Genomic DNA, 14,416 nt, shown 5'->3' on the forward strand with positions numbered 1-14,416 from the left:
AAAATGTTCTTTTCCTGTGGCCTTCAATATCCCCCCACCCCATGAGAGTAAATCCTGAATACCTGTATCCCCAAAGCAACTCTTCTTTCAAACTGCATCCAGAGTGCCTGGTTGTTTTTTCAGATATTGGAAAAACAGTATGGGAAGTGAAAAATAAAGCATTTTGATACCACAGTAGAACAATGGGCTCAGAACAATGATATCTTGACCAAACCCCTGAAATGCTATTTTGCCCTCTCCTTGAACAAGGTCATGGCCCAAAGCCTTGTGCTACAAGGCAGAAATGACTGCTGTTCCTGCCTTAACCCAATTATCTCCAGAATTCCCAGCATGCCTAAACCTCAAGAACTCGGAGTAAACAAGAGACACAGACTGAGATCACACCTCAAAAAACAGAAGTCAGAAAGTGCCTCAGGAAAACAAAGGCCTACCTGTTGGGTAAAAAATCTGGTCAGAGAGCCACAATTTGGAATTGAAACCTGTAATAGGACTGCCCTACCATGCTATGTTACAGCACCCCACCTCGTCTATAACATGGTATGTTCCCAAAAACTTAAAAAGGTAACTACTGCCTCTTCACCTGTTTGACTTCCCCTCTTATTCTTTTTCCTTTCTTCCACCTCCCAATCTGTTGTCCTCTCCCTTGAAGAGTCAAACCTTACTGCCTCATAACAAAACCCCCTACAACTCTTGCTCTCTTCCCCCTCTGACAAAGGGTAATTCACTTGTGAAGCCCGCAGAGTACCCCCATTTCCCCAAAAAGTTACCAAAACTGAGATCACACAAAAGTTGTAACTCGCACATGCTTGGCTGGACCGCTTCTTGTCTACACTGTCTCCTGCTTCCTTTAAATACACTGCTCAAAATAATAAAGGGAACACTTAAACAACACATCCAAGATCTGAATGAACGAAATATGCCTATTAAATACTTTGTTCCTGACATAGTTGAATGTGCTGACAACAAAATCACACAACAATCATCAATGGAAATCACATTTATCAACCCATGGAGGTCTGGGTTTTGGTGTCATACTCAAAATTGAAGTGGAAAAACACACTACAGGCTGATCCAACTTCGATGTAATATCCATAAAGCAAGTCAAAATGAGGCTCAGTAGTGTGTGTGGCCTCCACGTGCCTGTATGACCTTCCTACAATGCCTGGGCATGCTCCTGATGAGGTGGCAGATAGTCTCCTGAGAGATCGCCTCCCAGACCTGGACTAAAGCATCAGCCAACTCCTGGACAGTATGTGGTGCAACGTGGCACTGGTGGATGGAGCGAGACATGATGTCCCAGATGTGCTCAATTGGATTCAGGTCTGGGGAACGGGCGGGCCAGTCCATAGCATCAATGCCTTCATCTTGCAGGAACTGCTGACACACTCCAGGCACATGAGGTCTAGCATTGTCCTGCATTAGGAGGAACCCAGGGCCAACCGCGCCAGCATATGGTCTCACAAGGGGTCTGAGGATCTCATGTCGGTACCTAATGGCAGTCAGGCTACCTCTGGCGAGCACATGGAGGGCTGTGCGGCCCCCCAAAGAAATGCCACCCCACACCATTACTGACCCACTGCCAAACTGGTCATGCTGGAGGATGTTGCAGGCAGCAGAACATTCTCCCTGCCGTCTCCAGACTTTGTCATGTCTGTCACATGTGCTCAGTGTGAACCTGCTTTCATCTGTGAAGAACACAGGGCGCCAGTGGCGAGGTTGCCAATCTTGGTGTTCTCTGGCAAATGCCAAACGTCCTGCACAGTGTCGGGCTGTCAGCACAACCCCCACCTGTGGACGTCGGGCCCTCATACCACCCTCGTGGAGTCTGTTTCTGACCGTTTGAGCAGACACATGCACATTTGTGGCCTGATGGAGATCATTTTGCAGGGCTCTGGCAGTGCTCCTCCTGTTCCTCCTGGCAGGAAGGCAGAGGTAGCAGTCCTGATGCTGGGTTGTTGCCCTCCTACGGCCTCCTCCACGTCTCCTGGTGTACTGTCCTGTCTCCTGGTAGCGCCTTCATGCTCTGGACACTACACTGACAGACACAGCAAACTTTCTTGCCACAGCTCGCATTGATGTGCCATCCTGGATGAGCTGCACTACCTGAGCCACTTGTGTGGGTTGCAGACTCCGCCTCATGCTACCACTAGAGTGACAGCACCGCCAGCATTCAAAGGTCACCCAAACATCAGCCAGAAAGCATAGGGACTGCGAAGTGGTCTGTGGTCACCACCTGCAGAACCACTCCTTTACTGGGGGTGTCTTGTTACTTGCCTATGATTTCCACCTGTTGTCTACTGCATTTGTGCAACAGCATGTGAACTTGATTGTCAATCTGTATGGCTTCCTAGGTGGACAGTTTGATTTCACAGAAGTGTGATTGACTTGAAGTGACATTGTGTTGTTTAAGTGTTCCCTTTATTGTTTTGAGCAGTGTATTTCTGGTCATTAACCCAGAGTATAACTTGGATGAAAAAGCCTGAATAAAACAACTTGGCATCCAGATACCAAATTTGTCTCAGCGGATTACAATGCGTAATCTTGGCCAGTGGAGCAACTCCCCCCCCCCCACTATTTTCCTCTTTCCTGTATGCAGCCCATGTTGACCGAGTGGTTTTTTCTTTCTCTCTCCCACACCTCATTCAATGTGCCTTTTAAAAATATTTTTCAAGCCTCTTAGGTTAGAGCAGGGCTGCCCAAACCCCGGCCCCCGGGCCACTTGCAGCCCGCAGAGGGCCCCAATCTGGCCCCCCAGGGAGCCCCCATCTCCAATGGGCACTCGGCCCGCTGGAAATCCGCCAGAGCCCTCGTTGCCTAACGCAACTGCTCTTTGCAGCAATAGCAAGGAAAAGGCTAAGAGCAGGAGCCCCGCCCATCCGCATCCCTCCCATTAGGTTGGGGAGGCTGCAGCTGAGTGCAGGCTTCGGATGGGGGTGAGAAGTCTTGGGTCTGTTTGTGCTGCTTGAGTTTGGCTTGGGGGGGCAGGCACTGAGGAGGGAGAGGAAACTGTGAGTCTATTTGTGCTGCTTGCAAGGGAGAAATCGAGGGATGTTTGAATGCTGCTGGAGAGCATGTCTACTCAGCAGTAAATCCCATCAGACTCAGTGGGGTTCACTCCCAGGAAAGTGTGGATCTGATTGGGCTGTGAGTGTGCTGGGGGGCTGGCACTGCAGGGGAGAAGTCCCAGGGATGTTTGAATGCAACTAGAGAGCATGTCTACTCAGCAGTAAGTCCCATAGTGGGGCTTACTCCCAAAAAAGCGTGGATCCAAATGAGCTGTGTGTGTTTGGTGTTGGACGCTGCAGGGAAGAATTTGTGGGGATGTTTGAATGCAGCTGGAGAGCATGTCTACTCAGCAGTAAGTCCCATAGTCAGTGGGGCTTACTCCCAAGAAAGTGTGGATCCAAGTGAGCTGTGTGTGCTTGGTGGAGATGGACGCTGCAGGGAAGAACTCATGGGATGTTTGAATGGGGAGGAAACCTACTGCTTTTGCTTGTTGGGGTTGCTGGGAGAGAGGGAGGAAGGTAGAGGTCCATTTGTGAATGGGGAAATGCACACAGCTCTCTGCCTGCTTCTAAGTTTGTTTGGTGCTGGGTGCAGGCTGGGGCAGGGACTGGGAGAGGGAGACAAGCAGCTCCCTTCTCTGTGGGAATGAGGAGAAACAAACTCCTGTCCTGAGGGGGTAGGTGCCCACCAGCTCCCTGACTGATTGTGTTCCTTTGCTGCTGCTTGTTGCCAGGATTGGGGGGGGGGCGCGAGAGTGAGAGTAAAAACATGCTCCTGCATGGGGAGGGGGAGAGAAGCCCACTCTGACTCCTCTTAAGTTTGTTCTGTACTTTTCCCAGGGAAGAGGTGTGTTATATGTGTCAGGAATTATTTTAACAACACCCCTTTTCTGGATCTCATGTGTATTACAAAAAAGCTCAGTAAAATTCATTCATTCATATAAGTGCCATCTCTAAAATATACATTTATGTAAATTTATTCAAATTTGTAATGTAAATTTTCCTCAGCCCTGACACAGTGTCAGAGAGATGATGTGGCCCTCCTGCCAAAAAGTTTGGACACCCTGGGGTTAGAGTCTGGAGCAGGAGTGCCCAAACCCCGGCCCTGGGGCCACTTGCGGCCCTCAAGGACTCCCAATGCGGCCCTCAGGGAGACCCCAGTCTCCAATGAACCTCTAGCCCTCCAGGTACTTGCTGGAGCCCACAATGGCCCGAAACAGCTGCTCTCAGCGTGAGGGCGACTGTTTGACTTCTCGCGTTAGCTGTGGGATGAGGGCTCTCTCCACTGCTTGCTGTTTCACTTCTGTGATGCAGTAACGGCAGCAAAGGAAAGACCAGCCTTGCTTTGTGCAAGGCCTTTTATAGGCCTTGAGCTATTGCAAGACCTTCATTCATTCATATAAGTTCCACCTCTAGTATATTAATTTATGTAAATTCAAATTTCAAGTGTAAATTCTTTTTTTCCTCCGCCCCCGACACAGTGTCAGAGAGATGATGTGGCCCTCCTGCTGAAAACTTTGGATACCACTGGTCTGGAGGGATCTAGCAACAGGGACTCCTAAACCCAACTAGAAAGACCCCTGAACATAAAAGGTTTGTCTGCCAAGGAGCAAAAATAATCTCAGAGGGAGACATATAGAAGTCCTTGTAGTGAGAGAAAGCTTCCTCACTCTGAGGGAATAAGCAAGGCCATTACAATCTAATATCTTCCCTGTTTGTCTCTCCAATTCATTGCAGGCAGTGATTCATCAGTCTGCCTTTGCTCCTTATCCAAGCTCTGCATTCCATTGTGCCTCATTTCCCCCCAAAAATCTCATGTAAACCACCTAATAACCCTACACACTAGCATCTCTCGCTCTCAATGTGATCTGACATCTCCCACCTCTGGATTCTATAGAAACCAAGTACATACCTGTCTTCTCCTTTGTGTGTCTCTCTCTTCCACTCTAAGCATTAAACAGCCTTTAGACAATTATCTGCACTGAAATGCAAACACACACAGCTAGTTCTAAGTGGGATGTTTGTGTATTGTCATTTTGCCTCATTTCATTACCGCTTTGCCTCTTGTACTGCATTTATTTTGATCCCCCTCCTGTAAATGGTAAGCAATCCCTAAACCAGCTATTTTTCAAACACTGTGCCATGGCACACTGATGTGCCGGTGAATGGTCCACAGGTGTGCCGTAGGAGTTTCGGGAAGGTCATTTATTAATAGGTCAGTTGGGGGTGTGTGAGCACCCCACCAGCAGTGCAGTGTGCCTTGTCAATTGTCAAAAAACTGATGGTGTGCCTTGACAATTTTAGCTCCTTATTGGTGTGCTGTGAGATTAAAAAGGTTGAAAATCGCTGCTCCTGAGCAAACATGGTAACACTTCAGCAGCAGTCCTACACACTGTAGTCTGCCCCACAAGCAGGTACAGCAGTAGGCATCAACTGGCCAAGGTAAACCCAAGGCAGGTTGTACAGGGTGTTGTGCAACTGGGTCTAGGAAACTTGGGTTCAAGTCACTTCATGCAACACTTTCTCCGCTTCAATTCTGTGACTTAAAATCTGTTTAGGCTCACAGAACCCCTGTATCATTTACAAATTTTTTCCTCCATTGTACGAATGACTCCAGTGTTTCAAAAGCAGTTGCCATGAGGCTACTGTTCGAGAAGAATCAGTCTAAAGGTCACTTGGGAGCTTTGGACCTAGTCACAGTTGTTCTGGAGACAAATATAAAGTATTGAAACCTTTTACAAAAGTCACTTTCCCATATAGCAACTACTTCAAAGTATAGAAGTCTCTGATATGGTCACAATACTCACCTGGCCAGAAGGAACACTGGCTTTCATGGATGGGAAATTGAGATGCGTAGAAAGGGATGTGTGCATACATGGATGCCATCCCCCCCCCCCAACAGGATGGAGGTACCTCAACAGAATGGGGATGCTTTCTTGCACAAAACATAAATATCTAACCATGTTCCCAAACTAATCCTACAACTAAGACCTGGAATGTTCTGTGCACACACTCTGTTCTGTAATAGTACTCAGGTTTTGTGCCAGATATCAGTTATACAGCATGGTTTTTTCCCTCCTTTTAAATGACCAATCCTATGATCAGACAGCACCAACACCGATTGTCAAAAAAGTGCTGTAAAGTGCTTTGCAGGAAGGTCAGTGCCACCTCACGGGCAATGTACCTGCACAATGGCTACAGGGGCAGGTGTTGTGCCATGCAGCATAGGGACAGGGGGAAGGGAGGTGGGATGGCGTTCTGGAGGTGGGGAGAGCATGTTTTGGGGTGGGGAGGGCAGGGAGGTGGCAGTTCAGGCCCAGGAGTGGGCAGGGAGAGCAAAAGAGGCCTCCACCGCATACCTGTTCCAGGCCTAAAAGCCCTACACAGGGCTACTCAGTTTTGCACCAGCTGAATAGCCGACACAGTCCCAAGTAGCTCCATTGAGCAGACTGGGCCACTACATGGAGTAAGGGAAACTCCACCTGCTCAAATCCAACACTGGATATAGGGTGGGCTGCACCCGCATAAGATAGGATGGGGCTTCCCCAGAAGCACAACAAACTGGCTCAGAATAGTTTAGTTTGTGTAACTGGTAATTCAGATCATAGAATTCAGAGTTGTTTTGCAAAGAATTTGGATTTTTTTCCATAGGCAGAAGTGTTCGAAAACTGTTATTTTACTCAGAACTAATCTCCTTGTGTTCAGTAAAACTTAGGCTGCAATCCTATCTTACTCACTGGAAACAAACACCTCTATCCATAAACAGAGAATACATATAGCCCTACCCTTGGGCTACCACATTTAAACTATGATGAATGAGTTCAACAGTTTTGCAGTTCCCTTAAGAATAAAATACAATTAAGCATTCCTCATCACAGTTACCTTAAAACAGCAGCAATAAGAAAGAATGTGCTAAGGCTTTTTCTTAATAAACTTTAATATTCTTTGAAGACCAGGTTGTCTGGGATAAAAACATAACATTACAAGATACTGCATTACTGCAAAATGCTACAGGAAGAAGCGCAGCAGTGGTGGCAATATCCCAGTGGTAAGACTGCTTGAAATTTTTTGTTTTAAAACCAAAGAATGTCAAGGACGCATTTTTGTGCAACTGAACACATTTGGTACTGGAAAATACAGTATTGGGGAGGAAAATGCTCTCATACAGAAAAGTACACCATCATAAATATTGAAATGTGTTAACATTTGCATGTCCCAAAAATCAGAGGCATGAAAGACTAAAAATTAAAACCTGCATACAGCAAGTTAGAAATCAGAGTTTTTGGCCACCTTCTTATTTCTATGCTTTTAAAAAATGAAAACTACGTCAAAAATAAAACCTTAAGTGTATCAACACATTTATAGCCCAGAATGCCAAAAATGAGGTAATGCTGCAAAATACCAGTGATGGACCTCTTGCAAGACAGCCCGGTCCCATCTCTATTATACACCAAGCATTGGGCATGAGTGTAGATTGTCAGGAATCTAGACTTCAATTGCCTTTCCAAAACATACAATTATAAAACAAAATGCAGAAACAAAATTCCTCTCAATAATCCTCTGCTTTTTTTTTTTTTTAAACGCACAAAGACATACCCTGAAAACACCAGACAACTCCATGGTATTCTATTCAATACACATATATAATTAACTACACATTATGTTCAGGGACACGGTCCTGAGTGGCCGCACAACTGCATAGCATTAGTGTTTCTTCACAATAAACCTGAAAAAAATCTCTCACGGTTTTGAAAGGATATCACATGTTTTAAGCACACAACTGAACTGTACTTAAAGCTTTAGCAGTGTTCCATATCTGTATCTTAGAATTACTTACATTAAAAATGCATTACTACTTACAGGGAATAATTCTATATACAAAAATATCAAATCAGTGAACTTTATTCAGGGGTTTCTGTTTGGTGCTATCACTGTAAAATTGATTTTTCTTTTTTTTGGTTCTCTCTTCCTGCTGTTAATACTATATAGGTTCTTTCCCCACAGACAATTTACTAATTCATTACAAACCTCTAGCATTACTGCCATGCAGAATTAATGCTGACTATTTTCAGAATTACAGGAGTTCATTTTTAATGCAATATGGTATAAAGTCTATAGTACAATCTGCAGCTTTGGTTGTAAGAAAGTTTCAGATCATTCAGAAAAAAGGGTCTTTTGTGGCATGTTCCTTTCTTTATGTTTTCTGTGCTCTTGAACAGATATGTCAGTTACCTTTCTCTGTTGCTGTTCAGAGTAAATAAATCCTTGAAAGCATTTAAACTGTATAACTTCAAAAGATATAAAGGAAATATCATCTTATGCATTGGAAACACATTCCTCTCACAAACTTTTTAAATACTGTACGTGTTAAGTATTCCTGCCATAGTGCTTAGAAATTCACCAAAATCCTGTCTTCCAGTACCAAGGAATTAATGCCTTAGAGCTGTACAAGCAATGCCAAAGTTGTCTGCAGGAGAAACATTTGTCTTGATTAACCAGTGACTGTACAATATTATAAACTTATACACACAGAAAAATAATCAGGCAATAGAAAATATACAACTAATTTTATGTTATATAAAATGATAAAAAAAATCAAGATGGAGCTTATGTATTCTTGCCACAGCCACTTCACTGCTGACTGAAATGGTCATTTCAATTTTATATGCTTGAGGAGCCCCCCCACCCCGCATTGCAAAAATTACATTTTAGCAGTGGCCATGGCCACCATAAAAATGCAATCAAACTTTTCTTTTTTGTAAGCATCTTGCCTTTTTGCAATATTGCTTTGTGGCACATCTGTCAATAGAACAGCAGTCCAAAATAAAGTGACAACTAGATTTAATAAATTAATATTCTTTTTAAAGATGTACAATGAACATTCATTTTTAATCCAAGTTTTTCGGGTATTGGGGTATTGCTATTTACACATTTACAAATCTCAGCAATGATAACTTCAGAAAATTCAGATAAAAAGGTGCACAGCTCTGACTGCTATCTGAATGTGATGAGAAAATAAGCCAAAAATTAAAAGATAAAAACCCTGCTGAAAGGCTTGTTGGGAAAGACACCCAAAGAATGAAGACCAGTCTATGAAAAAGGACACAAAGGCAAGGGAAGATCAAGTAATTCCATATGACCATTTCTATTCTTGTGAAGACTGAGGTGGCGGTGACGATGTCCCTTGTTTACCAGTTTTTCGTTCATAATTCACAAGTCGTTGACCAACAAGGTACCTAGGATTTAACAGTTAAAAAAAATACCCATCATCACTTCCATAGTACGAACTTCATTCTTTTAATACAATGGCTAGATCAAATTGAAAAGTTTTCTCTTTAGTCAGTTTTAAAACAACTTCATTGGTGCTAAGCATATTTATAGTAGTTAAGATCCTAATAGCAACTATATAGTTAACATTTTAAAAATTCTTCTATAGAAAAATTTCATGTTGAAAGTTTGGTTAGTAGCAAATATTTATAACATCTTAGTCCTCTTTCCAAATTTTAAATGTAGGGTGCCTAGACATAGGTATATCAACATAGCACACTGTCCATCATAATTTCTGCATGCATCTGTTCATAAAAATTATAATTTTACTAACATTTTCAATAACAGTATTCACAGTCCTATCCTAGCCTGTGCTGTATCCCGGATCTGCCCCGCTCACCACCCACCATGTAAATACCCTTCCCCAGCCCTCTCCATCCCCCCTCACTGGCATCCCCAAGGTGGCACTTCCTTACAACCTCCGCTGCTGAATCTGGCAGGAGCAGGCCAGCGCGTCCTTCCGCCAACATGGCCTGCTCCTGAGTTGTCACAGGCCCAGCACAATCTTAGGAATGCACTCTCAGTGATTTAGGAGAAGCAAGAAAACAGTTATCTTTACCGAATCTGACTTTTAACCCTGCAGCCTGTCACCCAGTGACTAGTTCAATGCTTTAGAAAAAGCCACCAATCACTTCCAGAGTGCTCTGAATCCCGGCCATCATTTTCAGTGCATCGTTTCACAAGACTTTAGAAGACTAGAAGGAAGAATGCGTACTGAGACATCCGAACACAGATGAATCTTACTAAATGTAGGTGCGATACTACTCACTTGTCATTTTTAATATGTTCATAAAGGCGCTTGAACTGACGAATCTGGAAGGATAGAATTCCCATCAAAACAACTACCATGAGCAGAAAAGGATAAATCCGACGCTGCACTAGGTTTTGCATTTCAGGAGTGACACCTGTTAATCAGAAGAGGAAATGATGTATTTGTTAGAATTAAGAATTTGTATTTCAAATACAGACAGGTCTCCATATCCATGGATCTGGTATCTGTGAATTCTGTTATCCGCTGATTGGGGGGCCCCAGATACCCATTAACATTGTTTAGAACTTTACACTGCGAAAATATTCTTGCTTTTACAGCATACAAGCCTACAGTGTGTGTTGGCAGGCTGCGTATTTTAAAGCTGCCCATAATCACGTGATATATGACTTCCATATTCTCCTGAGCTGTAATAGTTAAACCCAAATGCAAAGTATCTCAGGTTAATCAGTTCATCTTCAATGTTTTATGTTTGCAGCCATGCTTTCCTTAGAATAATTGTGCACTAAAAGTGTTATTGGATTCCTGACATTTTCAACAGTAGCTATTTTAGAAACTTTTACTGCAACGTAACTTGATAATTTTCTTTAAGATAGTTTCCCCCAATATAATGTTCTCCAATGTCTTGTTTACACAGCTTTTGACACATGACCATTTGCATGTTTAACAAGCTGTTTTTGCTAACCCAGAAGCACTCTTTTCAGAATCATCTTTTATCTGTGGTCATCAAATGTAGCACATATTCCCATTGCATCTGACAAACTTCTGTCTGCAGCTATGAGAATTAGAAGTATATTATTTGAAAAGGAAGTCTAGGACTCTCTAAATTTCACCAAAAGCCCACCAGCAGCTGAACAGAACTTCAAGGACTACATGCATGCCAAGGAATGTACTGCCTGTGATAAGTGAAAATATACTATAAGTCAACAGATGAAATACTCTGCTGTATACACCTTTACAAAGATGTTTACACATAAAACATAATACACAAAGTGAAGCTATCCATGCATAGGTAGATACCTGAAGACATATTTGATGGAATACTAGTTTGAATTGCAAGGGCAACACTTGGCGTTCTTAACAATATATTGACAATTTTGTTATTGCTACTTTTTCACCATAAGCAAGTTCAGATAACAGGTGATAAAATCTAAATGCTTATCTGCACTCACCTAGTAAAGGAACAGCACCAGAAGCTATGATGTAAGGTACACAAAGAGAAAGTAACAAGACCGAGATAACAGGTGCTGCAAGTTTCTGTATTATAAAGTATAAGTCAATATTCCGAATTCCATTTGCGTAAACCTGAAATAAAACAAAACCCAGAATGTATGAAGAATAATATATTCTAAAAGTACTTATAAGGGAATGAGCATATAAGCATATGCTGGGGATTGCGTTGCTGTCTTCCCCCACCCCCTAAGGGGTCAGAGTCAGGGCTTCTCAGGCTGGGGTGTCATGATGCCCTGGTTGGAGAACCCTACACCAGCAAAGAAAATATTTCCTTACCTGTTCAATGACTGTTTTCAGCCACCACTGCGGACCCATTAAAGTTATGGCAGCAATTATTTTGGCATGCAGAACACCAAGTGCCCAGTCCTAGTTCAAAACAAAAGAACGAATCCCAAACATTAAAAGTGTCTACATATGAAAACTTTATCATAAACTAGAAAAACATTTATTTTCATCTATAAAACAAAGTATTTGCATAATTCAAAAATCTGTCACTTCAGATAGGGTTATGCCAATTACCATCATTTAGAACAGCAGTTGTTCAAACTCGCGCCCACTGCATAGTGCAAAAATGGTTGTCAGCTGGACCAGCACTTAACATTCTGCTGCGCAGCTGACTAGAAGTCCCTCTGACTGCCATTGCACTCTTGGAAGTCGCATCTGTAGCCCACTGTCCCAGCAGGCTTTGCACCTGGATTTCCGGGCAGATGTGTCTGCAGAGAGGGTTGTGCAATGGCAGTCAGAGGGGCTTCTAAGTGAGCACTGCAGTGGAACAATAAGCGCTGCTCACAGTGGGGAGGGATTCAGCATTGTGCCGGATGCAGCCCGAAGGCTGTGGTTTGGTGAATGCCGATTTAGAACACCACACAATAATAAACTGCTGTTTATATTCTCAGTTTATAGGCACATGTGTACAATTTTACATTACATTGGTTTTATTTAAAATATGTCCACAGCAATAAGGCCACATTGTTCAGTTTAATGCAGTAGTTCCCTAACGTTTTAGCACCGGGACCCATTTTTTAAAATGATATTCTATCAGAACCCACCTAGCTTTATGAGACTAAGAAAGTTTCACTTTAACAGCAGCTCAAGCTTCTGTTTTTAATCCTTTTGACCATGGGGTGCTGCCTTCTGGAGCATTTGCTGAGCTCCACATTCATCCGATTAGGACCATTCTGATGAACTTGTGTTCCCCTTCACTTGGCCTTCAATAAGAGTCAACGCATAATCACCCACTTGCAAGTAAATGCACCAGTGTGGCTCTGTATCTTTCTATAGGGCTCAATACATTTTGTCAGCTTGGAGTGGGGGAGGGGGACTTCCTTCTCAAGAGTTTGTTGGGCCTGCATTAATTGGATTGGAACACCACATTCTGGAGGTGCTGCATTCCCTTGACCTGCCCTTCAAAGTGGACCAGGGCACATTTACCTACTCACGGGTAAATGCACATGTGCTGCTCTGTTTTGATTACCATAGGGTGCAGCAACTGTTACCCTGCACCTGCCCGTTCTCATCTGATCTCAGAAGCTAAGCAGGGTCAGGCCTGGTTAGTACTTGGATGGGAGACCACCTGGGAATACCGGGTGCTGTAGGCTTATACCATAGTCTTTCGAGACTGAAGGTTGCCAACCAGGACTAAACACATTTTCTTGTCAGCTATCAGCTTGTCAGGTTTGCAACCCACCAAAATTCAGCTTATGTCCCACTGGGTCCAACCCACAGTATGAGAACCAGTGGTTTAATACATTGCAAAGGGCAATGCTCTAGTGTTTCCCAACCTGGGGTTTGACCCCCCTCAGCAGGCACGCGCTTTTTTGGGGGGGGATACCTACCCCCTTAAGGAGTAGCAACCTGACCAGGGATCCCAGGCACCATTAGTACAGCACTTCTGAGTTTCGCTGCTGCCACTGCCAGATGCATTTTGAGTAAAAAGGTGTTTTTTGTTTTTTTTTACCTCATGTGCTTTTGGCAGCAGCAGAACCCAGAAGTGCCATACTAACTGTCCCTACAGGTCCACAGTTGGGTCACTACCTTCCTTAAGGGGGGTAGTGTCACAACCACAGATTGGGAACCACTGCTCTAGAGCTTAAAAGCCAACCATGGTGAACCATATTAACAGTATAAGTACCCTTAAAGGTATTTTTATTAATAACAGTAATAATAATAGTACAGAGCTGACCTGCCATGGATAGAATAAAGGTGTCTGATCCAAGGGAACTCTCAAAGGGGCAACAATAACCAGCTCAAATAAAAGTCCGAGCAAAAGTGGAACTACGCCAGCCAGCAATATAGCAACTATCAAAGTCTTCATTATCTGAAAAGGGAGTAAAGAGAGTTGCATTTATTGACAATGTCGTATTAAACCATTTTTAATTTGTACTTTTAAATGTTGTAAGAGAAGCACCAAGTCTTGGGGAAAGTGTTTATCTTTTTTTTTTTTTTTTTAAAACGACTGCACTATTTTTTCTTTTACTGCTTTCATCTTTTTGAGGGAGCAGTACAGTACAGACCTTGTAACAACAGCCACTGTTGCTGGAGCCTCTGTACCACTGCCAATGCATTGTGAGGATTAAGCCCAGCCACAATTCAGCTGGTAGCTGCCATCCCCCCCCCCCCATGTAATTTTGCATTGTGGAGAAAAAACAAAATAGCTCCCACTGTCGCCCCCCCAATGCCCTAGAACAGTGATGGTGAACCTTTTAGCGACCGAGTGCCCAAACTGCAACCCAAAACCCACTTATTTATCATGAAGTGCCAACACAGCAATTTAACCTGAATACTGAGGTTTTAGTTTAGAAAAAACAACTCATACTTTAACATCTTTTACCCACTATTACTTGTAACCCTTAATGAACTTTTCCTCTAGAATTGTCCAATCCCTTCTTAAAGGCTTCTAGGCGAGTTGTCACCACTGTTTCCTGTGGCAAAGAGTTCCACAGACTAATTACATGCTGGGTAAACAAATATTGGCAGGGAGAGGGTGGCTGCAAGACCTTGCCACTGCTCATTTTCACAAACAAACAAGAAATTTTTTTTTTTAAAAAAAGCCCCACCCACAGAAGTGGGCTCTAAGGCTGCA

The 14,416-nt window shown here is 43.3% G+C and overlaps 1 protein-coding gene and 1 pseudogene across 1 annotated transcript in view; one reads left to right on the forward strand and one right to left on the reverse strand.

Annotated features, from left to right (window-relative positions):
• Nucleotides 1-6,918: 6,918 nt before the first annotated feature.
• Nucleotides 6,919-14,416, reverse strand: part of MARCHF6 (membrane associated ring-CH-type finger 6) — a 42,994-nt gene continuing 35,496 nt past the window's right edge. The window contains exons 22-26 of the mRNA XM_066625660.1: nt 13,517-13,651; nt 11,611-11,700; nt 11,274-11,406; nt 10,102-10,237; nt 6,919-9,241 (exon numbers count right to left, since the gene is read on the reverse strand). Coding sequence (XP_066481757.1) covers nt 9,151-9,241; nt 10,102-10,237; nt 11,274-11,406; nt 11,611-11,700; nt 13,517-13,651 — 585 coding nt within the window. The 3' untranslated portion in view covers nt 6,919-9,150. The remainder of the gene's footprint in view (nt 9,242-10,101; nt 10,238-11,273; nt 11,407-11,610; nt 11,701-13,516; nt 13,652-14,416) is intronic.
• LOC136650052 (5S ribosomal RNA) lies at nt 12,813-12,932 on the forward strand (annotated as a pseudogene).

This window comes from Tiliqua scincoides, chromosome 4 (assembly GCF_035046505.1).
Source record: "Tiliqua scincoides isolate rTilSci1 chromosome 4, rTilSci1.hap2, whole genome shotgun sequence".
In the NCBI taxonomy this organism is placed as follows: Eukaryota; Metazoa; Chordata; class Lepidosauria; order Squamata; family Scincidae; genus Tiliqua; species Tiliqua scincoides.